This window comes from Stegodyphus dumicola, chromosome 4 (assembly GCF_044657685.1).
Source record: "Stegodyphus dumicola isolate Sdum_Otavi_A_Nest chromosome 4, ASM4465768v1".
Classification (NCBI taxonomy): Eukaryota; Metazoa; Arthropoda; class Arachnida; order Araneae; family Eresidae; genus Stegodyphus; species Stegodyphus dumicola.
The window spans coordinates 248,332,490-248,356,429 of record NC_140771.1 but is presented as its reverse complement, the minus strand read 5'-3'; the positions used below and the strand labels follow the sequence as shown (position 1 = coordinate 248,356,429).

At 32.8% G+C, this 23,940-nt stretch overlaps 2 protein-coding genes across 9 annotated transcripts in view; one reads left to right on the top strand and one right to left on the bottom strand.

Annotated features, from left to right (window-relative positions):
* The window catches only part of LOC118181879 (BLOC-2 complex member HPS3), an 83,549-nt gene extending 76,426 nt beyond the window's left edge, over window positions 1-7,123 (bottom strand). For 4 of the 5 annotated variants that reach the window (XR_015040908.1, XM_085816193.1, XM_085816194.1 and 1 more), the window contains exons 1-2: window positions 6,810-7,123; window positions 1,060-1,926 (exon numbers count right to left, since the gene is read on the bottom strand). Coding sequence is in view for 4 of the 5 variants with exons in the window: in XM_085816193.1 (XP_085672319.1) it covers window positions 1,060-1,926; window positions 6,810-7,020 (1,078 nt within the window). In the remaining variant the exon portion in view is untranslated. The remainder of the gene's footprint in view (window positions 1-1,059; window positions 1,927-6,809) is intronic. The other variant, XM_085816196.1, reaches the window with a different exon arrangement.
* Window positions 7,124-7,824: 701 nt separating this feature from the next.
* The window catches only part of unc80 (unc80, NALCN channel complex subunit), a 249,409-nt gene continuing 233,293 nt past the window's right edge, over window positions 7,825-23,940 (top strand). For all 4 annotated transcript variants that reach the window (XM_085816189.1, XM_085816190.1, XM_085816191.1 and 1 more), the window contains exons 1-3: window positions 7,825-8,028; window positions 8,185-8,332; window positions 18,958-19,006. In XM_085816189.1, coding sequence (XP_085672315.1) covers window positions 8,250-8,332; window positions 18,958-19,006 — 132 coding nt within the window. In that variant the 5' untranslated portion in view covers window positions 7,825-8,028; window positions 8,185-8,249. The remainder of the gene's footprint in view (window positions 8,029-8,184; window positions 8,333-18,957; window positions 19,007-23,940) is intronic.

Here is a 23,940-nt window from a genome sequence, read left to right as displayed (position 1 = left end):
AGGTAATTTTAGCTTAGCTTATACCGTCCGTTATACATTAAACACGTATTTTGCGCATGCGCACACGCATATTTGCAGCCGTAAAGGTGTTACGAGCATGCGTCGAACCGACGCATGCGCAGAAAGTTTGTAGCTTTGAAGTCCAGATTATAGATCATTCCGTATTATGGGTGTCTGAATTAACGACTTTTGACTGTATATACTTTACATAAAATAACTCTTTACACATGCAAAGAATCAAGACAGTTAAAAATATAAATAACACCATACGACTTAGGAAACATAAAATCAATTTCATGTTAAATAAAAAGTATAGTAAACCTGATCTGCCTAACACGATCACATACAAACATATACAGAGTCTAGTTTTAATTGCTCCAAACTATTATATTCTCAAAATAAATTTTTAAAAAATACTACAAATTATGATATAAACACTTGAGATTTTTGGAAATAATGGATATAACGTATAATTATAATAAAGAGTTTCAAGAACAAAAAGTACCCAATAAAAATACTTTCAAACAGTATATCTGATATTTCATGGAGATAGTATATGATTTGAAAATTTTCAATTTTTATTACAGACAACTTATGATTTGAAAATTTTCAATTTCTATTACAGACAACTTATGATTTGAAAATTTTCAATTTCTATTACAGACAACTTAACTGCCTTGTAGGCTGCCAGATAAAAACAGAAGGTTTATTTTTATCAGGATATGAGATATTTCTGAATATTAAAGTTGTTTTGAAAATTTTTTATTATTTCTTTTAATGAAATATAGAGCATTCTTTTCACATCACAAATTTTCAAAGAAAACAGCAAATAAAAACATATACAAAATAATACTTTTGGATAATTCTAAAATATGCCGCCTTTTAAGGTCTTAATAAAAGAAATATTCACGAGTTTCTCCTCGATTTTCAAATTCAGCTTTGAAAAATTACTTTTGATATGTATTTCAATTTTTATTGTTTACAATCTAAATCCCACCAAAAATTTATAACAATAATAATAATTCAATTATGTATTTACAAATATGATTTCATACTTACCTGATTCATAGAATGGAATCAATTGTAGTCCAGTTAAACATTTATTTTCATTGGAAACGAATTGTCTAAACAGTAAAGTAACAGCACTAATATAAGACGATGCATTTGGGAACATTTCAAACACTTTAGAATCAATTCTTACTTCAACTGGACAACCTCTAACAGTCAAAAGAGGTCCATAGAGTTCACATTCTTCAGTACTGCTAAATTTTTCATTTTCTTTGTCAATGGCATGAAAATGTATATTAATGGGAAAAGATTTGGGATGAAGCTTAGATCTGATGTGATCATCCCAATTTTTATCTCTTGAGCTCATAAGGGTACATGATTCAAATCGCCATTCAATAAAATTTTCATCATATAAATCTGGATCATTTCCTTCTATATTTGAGGCTACTTCAAAATTCTGATTTTCAGAAGTGTCTTCCTTCTCACACCCTATTTTAAAAACATGGACTGCTTTACCAGACATACATGAAAAATAGTTCTCACATATACTTAATTCTTGAACTATTATTGGTACACTGATATCTACAAAATGATCAAAATCATGAAATGTCTGCTTGGATTCTTCATGAATTTTTGAGCTGTGACAGAAAACAGATATGATAGCTCCCAAACTAACAGCTAAAGCTGATGTTTGATTACAACAGGCAATACATAAAGCAGTTTTTTCCAAAGGTAACTCAACCATTTCAAATAACTTATTCCGTGACTGAGAATCACAGCTAACAGGAGCAGAACCAGCAATGCGGACCTTTAATGGCTGTCCATTTACATCAATCCACCATTTGAAATAAATCCGTACATATGTAACAATGCTTCTATGCCAGGATGCTTTGTTTTCAATAGTTGCAACATAATTACCTAAAAAAAATTACATATAATGACTGTAGGAATATTTTGGAGGTAAGCAATATGAAACAACATTTAATGTTAATTAACACTTTCGTCCTTATGAATGTACATACAACCAGAATGCAAAATTACCTAATGACTTACTCTAACATTCTAAAGAACTTAGAACTGTACCACACTACATTTTTAACTTTTAGTAAGTTCACTACAAGAATATAGTTAAATTTAAGAGATAGTAGAGATAATTTGTGAGCACGTATACGTATCTGCATCTCTGTAGGGAATATTTATTGCAAAACGTCACTTCATATTTAGAGAGAAAAGGGTTAAGCTTAAAATAAATAAATAAATAAAATAAAATCTACAGATTCAGCTTGCCTCTTTTTCCAGACGCATGCACTCCCCCCCCCAAAGTGTAATTCTAGCCTAGAATTCCCAACCCGCGGCCCTTTTGAAGACTTTTTGTCTAGAATCTAGACTAAACAACATATTTAAAGTTCAGAATGGTATTCAACCAATTAAGTTTTACAGTAGATTATATTTTGCCTGATAATGTTAAGAATGAAACCATTCTGACTTTTAGTACATAATAATAAAAGGTACCTTTGTATTATCCCATCATCCGTGAAACTATCGATAGGCAACACAATTAAGTTCAAGTACAGATAAGCAGGATGTAACAACACACTCATAATATCTCGTTTTCATTTGACAGAACTATGATTGATTCTCGATATGCCAGAATATTTTTTAATAAAGATATTAATTAACTATTTTAGTTTTCCCTTGCATTAAAAAAAATATCAATATTTGAGACCTACTTCTACAAAACAGCAAGGGTATTTTCAAAGTTATGGGATCCTACCATTAGAAATATGTACTGATGAGCACGATATGGTCACATGAATAGGACCAAGAAAACAGAAATAGATTGGAACAATTACCTGCGGAAAGTTTGAACATGTAGTTTTCAGTAAAATGGAAGGGCTAAACAAAATAGTAGTAGAAATTGATGAAAGTATTTTTTATTAAGCACAAAAGCAAAGCGAAAGTTTATTTAATAAATTTAATTGCTTAAAACAGGCATCAATTCCTTCAAAATTTAGCAGGAAAGATTGGCACAACATGGTGAGATCTCCGCCAATATTTACAGTTTATGGGATAATACGTAAGTACACCTTGGGGGGGGGAAAAAGGAAAGTTCTATACCTCCCGTTCTAGTGGACCGTTTGTCAAAATTTAACTTGCGTTTTCGCCGTCTCCAAAGCCTGACTTAGATATATATTACATTTATATACAGGGTGATTCAAAATTCATCATCAATATTTGGCGGGAGGTAGGGAATAGAAAAAGAAGATTTCACATAGGAATGCATGTGCGCATATGCCATGTAGTAGGGCAAAATGACCCCAGTTCAATGATGGAAAGAAGACATAAGAAGGAAGTGGTAAGGAATAAAAAACATTTATTATCTTACATGCAACATTTCTTTGCATCGGTTTTACAGACTTACAAGAGGCTCGAACTGCTGACCATGCGCTAGAATGCATGACTCACAACGGCATTGCATGGACAACCGGACTTTCTGGAATATGCCTGCCATTTTACATGCATATCTGCAAATTCATTCCACGTATACCAGTTCATATTACTTCTGTAAAGTCACTTATTTGAATGATGACTGGCTGCACACGTCAAACAGCTGTGCTTATGTATGGAAGTTGTGTACACATAGCACCCTCTACACAACTATGTGTTAGTCTGTGCCCATACTTTCCTATGTGAAATCTTCTTCTTTTCCTATTCCCTACCTTCCCACCAAATATTGATGATGAATTCTGAATCACCCTGTATAGCATTATTCTAACATAGGTATTTTGGCTAGCATAAAAAGTTATCTTTATTACATGCTTTCAAGCCAGTATGTCTTCTGTATAAATGAAAGCCAATTTAAGAAGTATGTTGATATCACAAACTACATAATATTTTATTTTACAAATATTTAGAAAACAATATAGGGAATTATACACGTAGGGCATTTCAAAAGAGTAATACAGCACAAAGTCCATAAACCTGACGTCCATTATCCGGAATGATCTATAATCTGGACCTCAAAGCCACAAACTTTTTGTTTGTATGCTTTACGCATGCACATTTAATATATAACGGACAGCATAAGCTAGGCTAAAATTATCTTTATTGATTCTAAGGCATTTCAGTTAATGTTGCAGATTGCGCTCTTCCATAATTTTCTAATTGGATCCGGCTTTTTTTTTTTTTTCGCAGACTGTTAGAGTAATTTTATAAAAATTAAGTTTGAACTTTTGATTATGTCAAAAAGAGTTTCCAATACTGGAGCTGAAAAGGATCTACAAAGCGAAAGCATGTTTCGATGTCCATCAAACAAAAAATGGAATTGCTGCAAAAAATGGATAAAGGCATATCTGTATCAAAATTATGTGAGGAGCATGACATTGGAAAGTCAACTGTATATGACAAAAGCAAAAAGAAAATTCTTTTTCAATTTTTTGTGGATTCCGACACCCCACTTGCAATTTTTAACAGAAAAATGTTTCGTTATGCTAAAAGTGGCGATCATGAGAGAGAAAAAAGAAAGTATTAGCACAAAAAACAAAGCAACTTAAACAACTTACATTGAAAGAAATGCTTAATAAACAAATAAATATTAAGCTTTTTTTTTTTTTTTTGTAAATTTTGATACCCTTTAGATCATAATTGGGTTGATCTTTACATTATGGTAACTTGGCATTTTTTTGGCGACCAACTCTCCTACAGCAACCCTCTATTTTTTTTTTCCCGCCGCCATTTTGTCTTCACGAAGTAAAGACATGTTTCTTTTCTTTTTATCTACTGAACACTTCTTCCAACAATCTACTAGCCGAATTACACTTATGCTAGAAATTTTATCTAACAAAACTGCTTAATCATGACAAATATTCAATGCAAAATTGGGAAAAAGTGCACAATACCATACTCCTTACGCGTTTTTCAAAATAACACATACACATAAACCATGTACACGCCGACTTATTTTTACTTAAAAAAAATCCCAGAATTGCACAAAAATGGCATTGCGCACACTCTTCACTATATCCATGTATACTGCTTTTTTCTCATAAATTAGAAAAATTTCACGAAAATACATGACAATTTTCTCAATCTTTAAACCCGGTAAAAAGAACATATATGAAATTACCTGATCGCGAAAAAGTATTTACCCTTTCCAAATATGAACATTTCCACATATAAAATAAATAAAATATCCAAAAACTTTTACCTCTAAATCATCTATTATATTATAAACGTCACCAACGAATTCATACCGCAACCATTACAAATACTTAGTGTCAGATATTTAAATTATTCCCATGCACGTTTACTTCAACTGAAACGTATACCAAATTCCCACAAACATAAAATTCACAAAATAGCTATCATTTAATTAAAATATAATTAAATTCAAAAACACTACTTAAAATATAAATGAGCACATACATTAAATTAATAAAAATTACCTTACAATCCTAATCACTTTAAACTAAATCATTGCTAATAAAAATTTTCCCAATAATACCAAATTCCTTTACTTCCACCTTACATTTAGAACAATGCATAAAAATAATATCCTCAAATAATTAAAAATACTAACTTACCTAATCTTCAGAATCTTGATTACGTGTCCGATAAACTTTTCTTTAGTTACGGCCATGAGATCCAAAAATTCACGAACACTGTTTCACACAACACAGAATAAACCAAATACAAAATTTCCAGATTTTTTCCCGATTTCCCCCCTTTTCCGATTAAAGAACCGTAATTCGTACATTAATATCACATGACATATCCCATGATCTCTCATTTCCCTCACACAAAATAATGCGTAATCAGAACTGAGTACTGCTCACATTATTACCAAAGTCCCAGGTAGTAACCTTTATCGAATCCAAAATGTCGCCAAACTACCAGTTACCATATTGTAAAGATCAACCCATAATTGCTCTTTATTTCATAAATTACGGTTTCATATTTCTAATTGTATAATTTCTGCATGACCAGATTTAAACTGATGATCTATAATTTGGAAAAAACCCTAAACCGGAATGGCCGAAGTTCCAACGAATCCAGATTACGGACTTTGTACTGTACTTTATTTCAAACTATTTTTAAGATATACTGAAGAACAAACTGACACAGGCAGATAAAGTGAAGTTAAAAACAAGTTCATTAACTTCTAACACAGCTGCATGTAAAACAATACCGGTACAAAAGGTAAGATTAGAAACATAAATTTAATTTGCAATTTTTCATAACTTTTCTAGAAAATATTAATGCTCTTAAATTTTAAGTTTTAAAATGAAATGAATTAATTAGAACTCTCTCCGCACCTATGCAAGTTCACCAGTTTTTAATAATGCTGTTAATATTTTTGATAATTTTTGCATATGACCGCGGCAAATGGTTTAAAGAATGAAAATAAACTCATTTTACCCATTCTGGAATTAACAATAATTATAATAATAAATATTTTGAATCTTTTTTTCAGGCCATAAAATAGAGCCCCCGAAACCAGACATGTTCGGCAAGCTGCAGTTAGCCATCTTTACTTTAACGGATGACAAGTCATACTTACAGCATATTCATAACTACATCACTAATCCAAATAAAATAAGTATAAAGAAGAAACCAAGATTCTCTTCAAAATATAAATACCAAAGTATTATTATTTGTTCAAAATTACATGCTAAAAATCATAAATTACACAGGTTAGTACCATTTTTTTTCTCTTGACCACTTTTAATTTTTGCTAAATGCATTTAAAAAATTTTAAAAGCAGGGAATATTTTAAGAATAATAAAATTTTAATTCTTTACCAGATTCGCAAAATATTATTTGTTTTACAATATCTACGGTGGGAAAAGTGTGCAGAACATTTCCCCTAGAATCTAAATCATGAACATTGACTGCATGCTGAGTTGTGGCTACAAGTAGTTTCCCTTGTGCTCCACAAAAGGCAACTGGTTCATTTTCAGACAGAAATACATCTTGAGAAAGAAAATGGTGGCACGAAACCACACGAACCATGTTTTATATTTAAAATATAAATAATCACATTATATAACTTAACCTAGGTCATAAATTACGGGTGTTCGGTTACAAACCGAAAACCTTCTGCTTTTGTTTACTATCATCACATGAAAACTGGTAAAGCTGAGTTGTTTGAAAGCTGTAAAATGATATTTCAATAAATAGGTAACGTAAATGTTTTCTAAATTTGGGTAAATGTTTTCAAAGTTGGGATCTATTTTTCAAACGTTTTTCGCAATACGTACAAAGCAAACGCCTTTTTCAAGACATGTTGTACTTAAGCATTATTAAAATGCTAAAATGGCTCCGCTGTACCAAGGCCAACTAGAGTTGGCTTTGGCTGTACGCCATGTAGCATACATTTTGCAGACACAAGTTCGAAATTCGAACTTGCATAAGTGTTCCCGTACCCTTATGAGGTTTGCTTTTTACAAAGTAGAACTTACTTTTAATATTGATAAGCGTACTTTTATGACACAGAGTCTTAATGAAGATTTCTTGTCTTTTCGAATAGTGGTCGAGAGTGCGGACAATCTTAGGAGGGTTTTCCTTCTAAACGGCATTAGTAGACGATGTTTTCGACCTTTCCCGATGCATTAAATTCTGAGTGTACGGTCACTAAACCAAAAACAAAATATTCATAGATCCCATTTAGCACATTTTTAAATAATAAAGTATATTAACATATTGAAAAATTATTGTATTTTCTGTTTTGCTCGTTTGACGAAATGTCATTTCTAGCCACAGACTGATTGATAATTATCCAAGTATGTTTGGCAACACCGGTTTTATGTACAAATTTCCTTCGCGGATCTTCATCTTCCTTATCCCAGGGTTATTACGCATCATCATCATCGCATCCCTTCTCTATGTTCATCTCTAGTGGATATGTTCTGTAGCCGTATATTTTCAATAAGTACATTGTCTTTCCATGATCATGAGATTTTCGAAGTTAATAAACTTTTATCTCGCGAATTTCTGGAATTGGCAATTCGTTCTTAGTTGGTATGAATAGGAAATATATCACATTTGAATATTTTTAGTAACATGCATCAGTGTCTGATTATGTTTAATAAATTATTTAACATTGAAAGATTTTGTGAAAATGCAGCTGTTTCTTATGAAAAACTCGAATTTATTACATTTATTGTATATTTGTAGGCACAGAAGAAAGATTCATTTTGCTCCCAATTTAACTGTCTGAATATTTAATTTTATTGGATAAAATGCCGAAAAGAAGGCTCGATGAAGATCCCGAAAATTTGGCTATTCCTCTTCCTATCCAACACTTTTTATGGCAGCAAACTAGGTAATGATATCAGAATGAAGTTATAATTATTTGCATTTTCTTATATGGATGTCCCATACTTTCAATCTTCCATTAATTATAAATTATATATTTTATGGCTAAAATTCCATAAGTGGGGTAAGTTGGCACCAAACTATTTTGGCCTTCAAAATTTGGCGAATTTTTCAGGTGCACTAAATGAAAGCACTAAAATGTGATTTTTAAACATAAACAGAATAGTAACTTTTAAGTTTTGCAGTTGTGAAACGCCGTTATTTTATGTAAACAGAAAAGTAAAATGAGATGATAAAATACTAGGTGAGTAAAACAAAGTCCAGCAGCTTTGCAAGTAAAAGCATAGTCCTATATATATGTAATTCATCATAAAATAGTAGAATGAGCAATTCTTGTAAATAATTATTGAGTAAATAAATGTATACATTTATCAGATCAGAGCACTACGAAGTCAGTTTTAAACGTAAACAGAATACCAAATTATGCGTATTCAGCATCGTAAACTAACTAAAATATTTAAGTTACTATCGTCATGGAATTCAACACACTAAACAACTTTCGTTCAAAGCTTTAAATATTCCACATCTTTCGATTGCCACATGAAAGAAACAAAACTAAAAAAAAAAAAAATTAACTAAATAAAATTAAATGAAAACAGTCATAAATTAAAAACTTCATGTCATATGAAATCCAACATTCTCCCACCAACAATGGCTTAACCTTCTGCAAATATTTATATAAATATAATATTAAACATATATATAACAATAATATTAAACAGTAAAACTTTTAAAAACAAACACAGTATTTCAAAATTAAATTTAAAAAAAAATCTGGCTACACTAACTAAATTTGTGCTCTTGCAGTTACCGAAATAAAGCTCTAGGTTTGCCATAAGAAAACATACAGCTGGAAATCACAACCAAATTAAAATCGTGCCAAATAAAAAACTCTCGCCAAGCTTGGCGTTCACTCCGGTTTTGGAATTTTAACCTATTTTATATATGATCAATTATTTTTCGCCTTTCATTCACATGCAATGATTAAGTATATATTTATTTAGCAATCATGATATGTTTCTGGAATTTATTGTTATTTGTTTTGATTTTTAAAGAGGTGGTGTTTTGATTTTATTGTTTTAATTTAAAACAGCTAGAAAGGAATCAACATTGATTTAACCCCTTAATTGCCGCGGGCGTATATATACGCCTTGCTCAGCTGATGCATTAACTGCCCCAGGCGTATATATACGTCCTTCCAAACTGCTATCATTTGCTTTGCGCTGCTACACCTAAAATTATTCGCAAAGTTAACGCATCGGCTGCGCATCTGGGGCAGTTAACGCATCGGCTGAGCAAGGCGTATATATACGCCCGCGGCAGTTAAGGGGTTAATTAAGATTCATTAAATTAGGAATTTAATTAGTACTTTCTCTTTGAAGTAGCCATTAGAAATTTGCACTTTACAATTTGAATGATTATGTTTGCCAGTTTTGTGACTAAGTCCACTGACCACTTTAACTAAGAAATACTATTCTGCCTGAGGGAAAGAATCGCTTTATGGAGAAATTTTTAAGATAAACTACTTTTTAATGGAAACTAATCCTGTTATGCATAGGGAAAAAAAAAAAAAAAAAAAAAAAAAAAAAAAAAAAAAAAACATAAAAATGCCCATTTGCTGGTATTTGAACCCAGACTGAGTTACCAGCATTCAACAGTATAGCTGTTTAAAGAAAGAGGAAAATTAAATGCAGTTAATGTGCATTCAAATAGGGCAATTAAATTATATTTGTAACTTTATTTTAATTTCTTATTTTAATGTAAATGACATTTCATTTTTATAATTTGATGGACTTACTGAATGTACATTGTAGAAAGCATATCTATAATGATTTGTAACAACAGTGTGGCATGTGTAGGAAGTTCCTTGATATTAACTTTGTACATATGTCACTGTGTTATAAATATTAAATATAATTGTCATAAATATAGAAAAAATTATTTCTTCTGTGTTAACTCACTGAATTTTATTATAATGCATAGCACTTACCACAGTTTCTAATTAAAAGTTTATTAAAAAAATGTCAAGTAGCAGAAGAATATTGTGCTTAGCTGAAAGTATAAAGTAATTTTAAGTGTCATTTCTGAGAAATTTTTTAAAAATTATTTCATGCCATCTGATTTTTAAACATTTTCTTAAGATTGTAATAATTTTCTGTAAAACTTATCAAAGTCTATTACAGAGGTTCTTAACCAGGGGGGGGATTCTCTTCTTTGGGTGAATTTCATAATTTCAAGGTGGGATGCAGTTAGCTTGACTTCCTGTGCTTTCACTGAAAGAGACGGGGTTAGAATTTAAGGAATAGCATATCTTTCGTGTCTAATTTGAGAATGAAGAAACTTACAAATAAGAAATTCAGAGGATATGTTCACTAAACAGTTCTTTAATGAATGCAACGTGGAATGTTTCTAAAGTTCAACACAAATATGAATTACAACAAAAAATTTCACACATGACAGAGAAATCCAATATTGGAGAAACAGTACATCACAGTAGTTTGAGAAAAAATGTGTAAAAATGGTAACATTACAAAAATGGGTTCTAATAAGGAATGTGTCCATTCCTAGTTGAAATACATTGGCGGCAGCAACGTTCCATGCTGTCAATTAAATTGTCAGTCAATGAAATGGGAAGCAACGACCAGGCAAGGAGTAATCCTTGTTCAAGCTCAGCTAATGACACTGGAGGAGGATTTAAAGCATTAACCTGTCTCCCAAGGTACTCCCGAAGATGCACTATCAGATTCAGGTCTGGAGATTGAGCTGGCCATTCCATCTGTTTCATACCATAACCTTCAACATATTGCACGGTTGCACGTTGTCATCCATCAGAAGAAATCGAGGACCAATAACAGTGGCATGTGGACAGACATATTGATCAAGGATCTTGTGTTGATATCTCACACTGGTCAACATTTCTCCATGGAACATGTGCAGGTCAGTGTGATCACCGAGACAGATCCCATTCGAAATCATTATTCCACCACCCCTGTAACTGTCTCTTTTCACAGTAATATTGGATTGGTTGTATCCAGTGTGTTGTTCTCTCCAGATCAGCTAATGACCTAAATCACTCTCCACTGTGAACCTGGACTCGTTTGTGAAGAGAACAGATGCCTATTGTTGGCTGGTCCAGGAGACGTGTTCTCTTGTCCAACATAAATGGGCACCTCTGTGTTATAGGGTCAAGGGGACACAAACAGCTGGTCGTCTTGCATACAAACCTGTATTGTGAAAGCTTCTGCGTACTGTAGTAGCTGAGATTCGTTTTACTGTTGCCACTAAATGATTTTCCATGGGAATCAGTACTGAAGTACAGTAATGCTGCTTCTCTTTCATGTCTAAAGAGCTAATAACGATCTCTTGCATGTTTTGTAATTTTTGGTCTTCCTGGAATATGTCTTCTAGGCACAGAAGCCTCGAATTCAATCTGATTCCATAGTCGGTGAATCATACTATGAGAGACACTGAGACGTCTAGCAGCATCTGCTTGTGACATCCCCTTTTCAGCCATCCGATCACCCGCCACCTCGCTTATTATTAGTTCAAAGAGGCAATTTGCACAGGACTATTAATTTCGTTTTGGTAGTTTGCATTGATTCAGTCTAAATGTTGGTTCACTTTTTAAGCTATATCCACCCAATATTAGAGCCCTGTATTATATTTAAAGAAATTAAATAATAAAGAATCTGCATAAATGTATATATGTTCCTCGCATTGTGATAAAACAACAGTACCTAAAGCCATCAAATTTCAAATAACGTATGTTTCCACCCAAATATGGGCATCTGGAAGCCCAAATTTGGAATTTGTTTTATTTTTTATTTAACATTTTATAAAAAAATGAATTTTTCATTAACAAGCTCGACAATTTCAAAGCAAGCAATGGCAACAATGTACGGGGGGGGGGGACATTTTTAACTCCAGCATGCAAGACTGTGTATCAGAAAGTCTAAAGACATGCTCATTTTAAAATTATTTTGCAATATTGCTGTTGAACTGAATTTTATGGTTTAAGTGCAAACAAAGAATATGATATTTAGTAAATAAAGGTAACACACAAAACTGTAAAAAAACTTCCATTTGGGCATAATGTAAAATCTGAAAGCTTTCAGATTTTTTTTATGTGTGTGTGTATGTGTGTGCAGTTGCAGTTTTCAATCCGGACATTCATAATCCGGAATGATCTATGATCCGGACCTCAAAGAATATGCGTTGACACATGCACATATTCATTTATGCATGCACGTAATACCTTTATGCATGTGCATAATACATTTACGCATGTGCATAATATGTTTACGCATGCGCATTTAATGTATAACAGACGGTATAAGCTAAGCTAAAATTATCTAATTATCTATTTCAGTTAATGTTGCAGATTGCATTGTGCCTTAATCTTCTAATTGGATCCGACTTATTAATTTTTTGCAGATTGTTAGAGCAATTTTATAAAAGTAAGCTTGAACTTTATGTCAAAAACAATTTTCGATTCTCGAGCTGCCAAAGGTTCTACAAAGAGAAAGCATGTTTCGATGACCATCAAACCAAAAGTGGAATTGCTGCAAAAAATGGATAAAGGCATATCCTTTGTTTCTCTAATCATTCCGAAATTTGTTTATCAATTTCACGCTATTCTGCGGGGGGGGGGGGGGACATCACGGCGCACAATAAACTGAAAATTGATCTGTCAGCACTGCTATCCTTATCTTCAGGGCAGATGTTTTTATTTTATTCGGCTTATAATTCCTTACTAAACCTAGTATTTCATCTTGATGTACTCCGTCTTTGAAATGATTTAAATCAAATTCCTCGTCATTATAAATATCGCAAATACACATCAACTAGTTTTCTGGTTGGAATTTTCTAATTTCGACTATGAGTAATGTATGCTTTACGCATGCGTACGTTGAAAGAAATGTTTAATAATATAAACAAATAAATATTAAGCTTTTTTTTTTTTTGTAAATTTTGATATGTTCATTGCTCTTTATTTGATATGTTCATTCATCATTGCTCTTTATTTCATAAATTATGGTTTCATATTTTTAATTTTATAACTTCTGCATGTCATCTTACCAGATTTAAACTGATGATCTATAATCCGGAATCGCCAAAGTCCCGACGAGTCTGGATTAAAGATTTTTGACTGTATGTGATAAATAAGAAAGGAGGTATGAAACCCAGTGAAAGTCATAAAAACGTTTGTGTATCCTGTTAAATTCCTGGAACTCCATGTAAAATAAGTGTAAAAAAAAATGATAAAATCTTCCTAATCTACAGAAAAATTGAAAATGTGTACAAAAATATTATTAATCTTTCCTATTCAAAGCCTCAAGCAAAACTTGTCAAGGGAAAACTGCTTGCAGCTTTCAACCAAGTTGATTAACTAAGAGCCTGCAAACACGTTTCGTCTGGCAAAATCACTGAGACTCCAAATGGTATTAATCAAAATCTATTTTCCTTTCAAACTAAAACTAACAAAAGTCTCACTAGATTTGCCCCTTTTCCTGACGTATTTCTGTGTCTTAAATCATTCAGAGTTTAAAAAATAAAAAAAAATTATAAACATACAAAGTAGTACAAGAACACTAAAAAAATTAAAATTCAAACACAATTAAAAGAAAAGTTAAATACAATGCGGCTTAGTAAGGCTAATGTACAAATAAAAATATTCAGTGATTTTCAGATATGAAAAATAATATATATATATATATGTGTGTGTGATATACATACAGTTGCTGGGCCCTTTCAAATTACAGGCCCCAGACATTTGCCTTATCTGTGTATTGGTTTAGTTAATCTTGCACTATTTATGGTGCTGCCTTGAAGTGTCACCATCAGTGGAATCTTGAAGTGATGTTAAATTAAATTAATTTCTATATACAGTCAAAAGTCGTTAATCCGGACTCGTCGGGACTTCGGCGATTCCGGATTATAGATCATCAGTTTAAATCTTGTAAGATGGCACGCAGAAATTCTAAAATTAAAAATATGAAACTGTAATTTATGAAATAAAGAACAATTATGATCTAAACGGTATCAAAATTTACAAAAAAAAGCTTAATATTTATTTGTTTACTTTATTAAACATTTCTTTCAATGCAAGTTGTTTAAGTTGCTTCATTTTATGTGATAATACTTTCTCTTTAATTCTATAAACAGACATAATTTCTTGTTCAAAGTTCCGCTGTTCAAGTCCCGTTAATTGCTGTGCCGAGAATACCGACTAACTTGTCAATCGAAATTTTTTCATTTTCACTAACCTCTCTGTCACATTCTTCATGTCTTTATCCATTTTTTGCAGCAATTCCACTTTTTGTTAGATGGACAACGAAACACACTTTCGTTTTGTACGATTCTTTGGGAGCTCCAGAATCGGAAATTCTATTTGACATAATCGAAAGTTCAAGTTTACTTTTATAAAATTGCTCTTACAGTCTGCAAAAAATAATAAGCCTGATCCAATTCGAATATTAAGGAACAATGCAATCACCAATATTAACTGAAATAGATAATTAGATAATTTTAGCTTATACCGTCCGTTATACATAAAACGCACACGTGAAAACGTATTCTGCGCTTGCGCACACGCATATGCGCAGTCATAAAAGGTCTTACGCGCACGTGTAAATGCCTATGCGCATGTGTCAACGCGGCGTATGAGCAGAAAGTTTTTAGCTTTGAGGTCCGAATTATAGATCATTCCGGATTATAAGTGTCCGAATTAACGACTTTTGACTGTATACCATAATTCTTCAAGCATTTTGTTGTGGCTTTTCTCAAGTTAACACAAAATTTAACTGCATCTTTGCCATATAGTCAAATCTATAGATATAAACCGTATTTGCCGCCGTATAAGATGCACTTTTCTCCTTTGAAAATAAATCTGAAAAACGGGATGTGTCTTATACATTAATACTCAGTTTTTTATTATATGGAAATTTTTTCTTCTTTCCTTGTGGAATGTGGGAATATTACAATTATGTAGAGTTCAGTGAATGCGCAAGCGCTGCCATCGACAATCACAGCTGGGTTTGTTTAAACTTTCCAATTTTTGTGAATGACTTTTCAGTGTGTGAAATTTCTACTGTTCAATTTTCTTAAATTTGTTGGCAAGTTATGGCTCATAAACAATGTTCACATTACTATAAGATAGCATGCAACCTACGTGTGATTGTGTATGCTAAAGAGGTACTTTTCCGTTTCGCCGGCGCAAATCTCGCCAAGCAGACTTTGTTGGCGACAACATACAGTATACACATAAAAAATGTTAATTCTAAGAATTTTTTTTTATTTTGAAGGCATAAACATTTTAATATGGTTTAAAATTTTGTAAAAAGCCAATAAATAAAGACAATAAATTTGTAAAAAGACATTAATTTAAGAATTTACTATGATTTCATGGTTCAATATCCTGATTCGCCGGTTCGTATCACGTGACCCCAAGTGATCTCATCTCACGTAAACTACGCTACTAAAATTTAATTCGCTCAGTAATTATCTACATTAATTTCAAGTTAAATCTTAATTTGGAATACAAGTTTAAATGCAAGAATTATTTCAATTCGTACGAATAGCTTACTCAGAAATTATGTAAAACCGCAGTGCTTTACTTCGCTAGTGCATTCTCATTAGAATTGATGAATTTAACACTTGATTTCGCCTTCGGATGAGCGGTGTAAATGCGTTCTAATTGACTTAGAACCTAATTGACTTATTACCGTGAATTGTCTTAGGGGATAAAATTTAAATATCGTGTAAAAATTCTATATTATTGTATGCCAGTATTGAAAGAAACAATCTGATAAGAAATGGCTTCAACTTGTTTTGAAACTGAGGCGTAAAAGGTTACCAACAAAGATATTCCGTCTGGCATCAGTTAAACCATTATTGGCGACTTTATCGTTTGCGCCGTCAAAACGGAAAAGTACCGCTAAAGAACATGGAAACAGGTTACAGAGCATATTTTGTTGTATGAGGACTCAGATGCTGATTTAGAAGAGGTTTCAAGTAACTCTTCATTTACTTCTGGAGATGAGTGTGCCAACTGGATCGTCAAGTGCACCGCAAGAGTCTCGTAGTATATCGCGATTAGTGCATTGTCGAGAGAGTGTACTGAGCTCCGGGAATGACTGAACTGAAGAGTCGGGAGCTGTGCTCGTGTGTCATTGAGTGCATCGCGAGTTGCAGCGTGGAGAGTCTCGAGAGTATGTGAAATTCCGAGAATGACCGAGCAGTATCGGGAGCTTTGCAGTGAAGCTGTCTCCATCGTTATTGCCGGACAGTATGAAGGCTGTGTCACTGATTGTTCCAGCGTGTTTAGTGTAGATGTTCGATGACTCTAAAATGTGTTATTGGAGCTGTCCTGATTAATATTGGCTAAGTAAAGTGTGTTTCGATATTTCATCAAGTGTCGTCATTATTCACTCCAAATCCACACGAACCCCATACGGACATAAAGGAAGAAAATAACGTAACAACAGGTGTCAGAAGAGAAAAATGTAACAGTATTACTTTGCATTTGTATTACTTTGTATTTAAAATACTGTAAATTCATTATAATGATCAGTAATAAAGTTTTATCCGTAAAAAATATGTATAAAAAACGGAGTGCGTCTTGTATGCTGGAAAATATGGTATGTCATACATAGATATCTTTCTAAACCTGACCAAACAGTAAAGACCATTGGTGTCCTACTGCAGGTTCAAACTTATTGATTTATAACCTTAGAAAATTTCATCCAGGCTCTCATGTATAATATTGAGAAAGAGAAATAAGAGTCAGGCTTTAAATTTGTCCTTTGATATGAAACTTAAATTGAGAAATTCAAAATTAAGTAACTATAAATGACATGAAAGAGCAAATCAAATATAGTTTTCCATATATCTGTGACAAAATTTTTGTGTAATACTTTTGTTTTTAGAACACTATTTTGATAACATTAAATTTGGCGAGGCAAATTATAAGTTTTGAAAGTTGTGGACGCATCATATTCTATATGACTGTGCTTTTCAATGCAGAAAATTAACTGATTTGGAAACAATATACATACTCTTTGAAATGTTTTATTCCTGTTTTACTTTTTAAAACAATATTCTAAACTATGGTTTTGAAAAGTATTTATACTTTTCAGAACCATAATTATAGAGATATAGCTTTGTTACTGAATAATCATATATGGGTAATTTAATAGAAAGTTTACTACCATTTCTAAGAAAAAAATTTGGAATTAATTTTTTAAAAACTTTATTAGCGGTGTTTTCAAAATTTTATATGTTCTTGATTTTAGATTTTTTTGAGAAATGAGATATCAAGAATTTTACCCTTTCTCAAAAGAAAATATCGCCAAGCACAAATTATGCAAACTGATTTCTGGAAAATTAAATACAGTCAAAAGTCTTTAATCCGGACTCGTCGGGACTTCGGCGATTCTGGATTATCGGTTTTTCCAGATTATAGATCATCAATTTAAATCTGGTAAGATGGCATGCAGAAATTATAAAACAAAAGATATGAAACCGTAATTTATGAAATAAAGAGCAATTATGATCTAAAGAGTATCAAAATTTACAAAAAAAAAAAAAAAAAAAAAAAGCTTAATATTTATTTCTTTACTTTATTAAACATTTCTTTCAATGCACGCATGTGTAAAGCATACATTACGCATAGTTGAAATTAGAAAATTTCAACCAGAAAACTAGTTGATGTGTATTTGTGATATTTATAATGACGAGGAATTTGATTTAAATCATGTCAGACAGAGTACATCGAGATGAAATACTACATTTAGTAAGGAATTATAAGCCAAATAAAATAAAAACATCTGCCTTGAAGATAAGGAGAGTAGTGCTGACAGATCAACTTCCAGTTCATTGCGTGCCGTGACGTTCCCTCCCCCCTCCGCAAAACAGCGTGAAATTGATAAACAGATTTCGGAATGATCAGAGAAACAAAGAATATGCCTTTATCCATTTTTTGCAGCAATTCCACTTTTGGTTTGATGGACGTCGAAACATGCTTTCGCTTTGTAGATCCTTTGGCAGCTCCAGAATCGAGAATTCTTTTTGACATAAAGTTCAAGCTTACTTTTATAAAATTGCTCTAACAGTCTGCAAAAAATAATAAGCAGAATCCAATTAGAAGATTAAGGAACAATGCAATCTGCAGCATTAACTGAAATAGATAATTAGATAATTTTAACTTAGCTTACACCATCCCTTATACATTAACCGCCCATGCGTAAACATATTGTGCACATGCGTAAAGGTATTATGCACTTGCGGAAATGCATATGCGAGTGCGTGAATGCATTATGAGTTGACGCATGCGCAGAAATATTATTATAGATTATAGATCATTCCGGATTATGGACATCCGGATTAAAGAATTTTGACTGTATAGCTTATTTGCAATGCATTTGTTGTCTGTTAGAGTGTAAAAGTGAAGCACTTGAAACTCACATACTTATATGTATGACTTTTTATATCATATATTAAAAGTTATGTATGTTTATAATATGCAGCAATTGCAGTATGTTTTTTTTTCTTAACATATTTGTTTATTTTCAGCCCATTTATTCGGCCAAAATGCTTTAAGATGCATGAATCTACTGCTGAAGTAAGTGAAAATTCTTCATTTGTCTTTGTACTGAGAGATGGTCTTTATTTAAAGTTATTTTAATAAATTTCAAGTTTTTGAGTCATTTTCCAATTTTAAGTCTTACACAAGTAAGATTTTGGAACTATTATGGCATGTGTTATATGTGCAGGATATTCAATTATAGTGGTACCTCGACATACAAGTTTAATTCGTTCCCTAATTTTGCTTGTATGTCAAATTGCTCGTATCTCAAAGCAATTTTCCCCACTGAAATTAATTGAAATGCCATTAATCCATTCCAGCTCCCCAAACACCAACTCAGTTGTTTTAAGTGTTTTTGAATAAGAAAAATGTTTTTTACAAGAAGAAACATTTATTTATAAGTAACAAATACATATTCTAATAAAACATAATTAAAAGAAAAAGTGAAGTGCTTACGGAAGCGATTAATTTTTGTCACTGGTCTTCGCTTTTTTCGTCACGCTTTGCTCATTTTGACCTGCAGATCGCTTAAAAAAAACTGACCAAGGAGGTTGGTTTCTTCCTTCCTTTCAGGATATAGAGGAAATGAGTTAGACAAGTTTCGTTGAACAACTCTGATGCACAACTTTTTTGGGGTGATTTTTATGCACGAACTCTACAACTTTCTCCCACATTCCCAAGATCTCCTTTATATCTCTTGTAGGGATAACCTCCTCCTCTGGCTCCTCTTCAAAACTAATTTTTCGTTGAACCACCGTATGCTGCTGCCAATGTAGATCGTGTAACTCCTCGGTTGTCAGCTCTGTAACGTCAGGACAGGTGAAAGAAAGACAGGTTGTCTTTTAAATTATTTATTTGATAAACTAAAATAGATTTCTTGATTAAAACATAAAAATAAACTGATCATTACAGCTCTAAATCATACAATATCCGCTAACGCAGATTGGACGCAAAAAAGCGTCCTTTTTACTGTAGTTACAGCATAAAAAAAAACTATTGTTCTACAGAAACCACTGGCGTGGTTTTGAACGTAAAAGATGCGTCCTGTCACCTCAAAATCACATGAAGAACTCTTACACAAAGATTTCACTAGTTTTGTTATCTGCAAAGAGAAACATAATTAGTTCCTTGTGTCTGGAAACTCCCAGAGGGTTTTATCTGCAGTCCTGCTTTTGCAGGTATGGTCCATTTCGTCCGCGAACAAACAGGAAGTTATACTTCAGCACCTGTGCCCGCGGAGTGCTAGTAGCTGTATTGTCACAACCCCTTTTCTCCCCGGGGGTCGGTGGTTTTCAGAACTATAATTCAGGGTAGCTACCACAGCAAGTTTTCAAGGTAAACTAATTAGCAGTTATTAGCATTAATACATTTTACAACAACACTGGGCTAAGTACCAAGGATAAACATAACAAGAACTATATTGAGGCCAGTAAGAAAACATATAATCAACATAATACTGAGAACTAAATTATACACATACAAATAAAGAACGTATAGTTTTTGGAAAAATGTAATATGCAATATACAGTCCTAAGTTTAATATTAATTATATATCTAGCCAGGCTGAAAAGGGAAACCTTGCAGATTTTTAATTTTCCGTTTGTGATAAACTCTCAATGGTAACCCAACACCTGGATGAGAACTACTACATTTGACCTCAAAATAAACATGTACATTTAATTGGGCTTTAACATCAGAAAAAACCACTTCATTACAAGTTGGATTTACATCATTCATGAAGTAGCTATATTTAATCCCCTTTGACCGTTCGGTATCAGGCACTAGTATAAATAAATGATAAACTGGGGATTCTTCTACTTTCCTTTGTAAATTTACACTACTAGGTGTCTTGGGCAATTCTCCTATGGAATTTCTAGGCATTCGCAAACCTCCCGAGTCTGGTTGGTACGAAACGTCATTTAGCTTATCTACAGTTTCTTGTTTGTGCCAAACCGAAAAGGTAATTCTTAACTTGTACACCTTTCCCAAAGAATTACTGTGATCGTTTAACGCGACTAAGTCACAAGATGGCTTTACAACGTCACTTTTCTTTTGTAGGTCCGCTATAAAAGAATATTTTATTGTAGGCAGTGATAGTTCATTCACTTTCGTTTCAGGCAGAAAGAAATTGGTTTTCTCTATCCTTTGTGTTTGAGACAAGACTTTACCCCTTTCTATAATGAGGGGAGAAACTTCGCTTGAGGGTTCGAGTTCGCCGCGTTCAGACTCCAGTGGACAACTTTTCTCCATTTCATTCTTTGATTGACTTGGAGCTTGAATACCTGTTTTCACCTGAAAGAAAAGTTTATCGTGTTGATCTACGGCTAATTTTTCAGCGGTTCTGTTTCCTAACAGATAATGTTCCAATTCATTTCGAGTGACCGCTACTTTTGTTGTTACTTGGCCAAAAGTTCCTTCTATTGTAACGTTTGCTAAGGGTACACAAATTGGGGCCTCATCAAACGGGTGTTTTACCCAAACAGTCTCGCCCGTCAGCATCGAAGGAGTGAGATATTTCTTGCAAATTACGTCAATGCATGACCCGGTATCTCTCAAAACTGGAAGATCAAATCCGTTCACTTTAGCCATCGTTAGATAAGGGGCTAAACAATCTTCTTTAATCTCCTGGACTCTATTTACAATAAACGGAGTTTTGAGATCCCTTTTAATTTCTGGACATTGAGGCCTTAAGTGTTGGGTTGACCCACAAGAATAACACTTAATTGGTCTTCTCATATCAAATTGACGCTCATCCTGATTCCGGAGATGTTCCTTTCTGTCAGAGGCATATCTGTCTTCCCTTCCAGACTGGTGATACTTTTTCGAATCCCTCAAATTTAAATTGTTTTTCCCCTTTGTGACTCCGATCTATGAACAGGAGAGATCTTCTTCCGGGGTTCACACACATTTTCATATTCTTCTAGCATTTCCGCTAATTTCTCTGGAGTCGTTATCTTCGACCATTCGTCAATAAAATGTTGCCGCACTTCGGCATTTACACGATGCTTCATTTGGTTCGTTATCATGAGCTCCTTTAAAAGTTCAAAATCCGTAACTTCCAAACCTGCAATCCATTCTTCAAAATAATTCCTTAATTCAAAGGCAAAATCTCTCCAAGTGGTTTGGGGGTGTTTATGAGATTGCACGAATTTGATGCGAAATTTTTCTGGGCTAAGTTTGAACCTTTTAAGCAGTATCCCTTTTATATAAGCGTAATCATAAGCCTGCTGTTCTGGTTCTCGCATAATCAGCTGAACTATGTCAGTTGGCAAAATTGTCAATAAAACCGAAACCCATTCTGATTGGTGAAGATTCGCACGCTTTGCTTGGCGCTCAAACATGACTAGATACAAACTGATATCGTTCTCTTCAGGATCAAATTATGGCATCATTTTTTTAGGTCGTATCGGTTTTTTTTAGTCCATTTTCTTCATTCCCACCATTTCCAGAGTCATTTCCATTAGCGGCTAGTAAACGTAACTTGGATAATTCAAATTCCATTTATTCTCTTCTAATTCTATCCTGCCTTTCTTCTTCTTCTCTCCTAATTCTTTCCTGCCTTTCTTCTTCTTCTCTCCTAATTCTTTCCTGTTCCTTTTTTTCTTCTCTCCTAATTCTTTCTTGCCTTTCTTCTTCTTCTCTTCTAATTCTTTCTTGCTCCTTTTTTTCTTCTCTCCTAATTCTTTCTTGCCTTTCTTCTTCTTCTCTTCTAATTCTTTCTTGCTCCTTTTTTTCTTCTCTCCTAATTCTTTTTTGCCTTTCTTCTTCTTCTCTTCTAATTCTTTTTTGCTCCTTTTTTTCTCTCTCAAGCCTCGTTGAAGTGATATTTTCTAACAGGCCTTTCACTAGTTCCTCCTCATAGGATTCATTTCCCATAATCAGCTGTCTTAAATCCAATATCCTAAGTTCAGGGCTAACTTTTTCCCCTAACTCTTCAGCCAAGGATTTAAGATCCTCTTTCTTAACTTTTGCTAAGAATGCCATGATATAACCAAAATTATGATCCTAACAATTTTAGCTTCCTCATACTACAGATACATACAATTGATTTAAACAGATATTTTCACAAGAGAGAGTAAAAATTAACTTTTATAATTTTTTTCACAACCTATTTTACAGATGTTAGACAAAACAAGACAGTTTACACTATAATATGCACATTATGCATTCAAAAATAAAACAAAAAATTGTCTACTCGAGGACGTATGAAACTTCAAATAATATTATCCTCTGAAAAGCTTTAAATTCAGTTGTGTAAAACACACTTGCTTATGATAATACAATATACTTTCCTCAAAATTTGGGATATGTTAAAATATGCATTCAGAAATACAATAAATTACCCCATACCTATCCATATGCTAGTAATTAACATTAATATGACAACAGTTAAAAGGAAAGATACTGGGGGTTTTATCATTTCCCTTTTACTCCTTCAATAGAAAAAAAAAATTCTCAGTTCTTACACAAATAAAAGTTTGACACACCTTAATTGAAATTCTAATATTTATAACATTCAAAATGTCTTAGAAATGATATGACAGAATGCCACCTAACATTAAAACCTTCAAGTTACAGTAATTCTACTCCTTTACACAATCCAATATATAAGTTTAATTTAAGCACAACACATTAACATTTCAGATATTAAAAAGAAATCTATTAACACAGGTTTAAATTCTAAATTTTATACTTTCTTATTGTAACATAAAACCCAAAAAGCACATTTCTTTAAGCTTTACTGGAACAAGTTGACTTAAAACAGTTATGTGAACTTACATACTGATTTACAGAAATAAATTAAATTACTTTACTGCCTCAATATAAAAATCCAAGGTACTTACCCGTCTGGATTGGAGAGTTGAAATGGTTGCAATGCAACTTCGCTTCTCACAATTTAAGATTTTATGGACACTGATGATCCAGGCACCTATAACGCACAGACACAAGATCTGTTGATCTAAATTTTC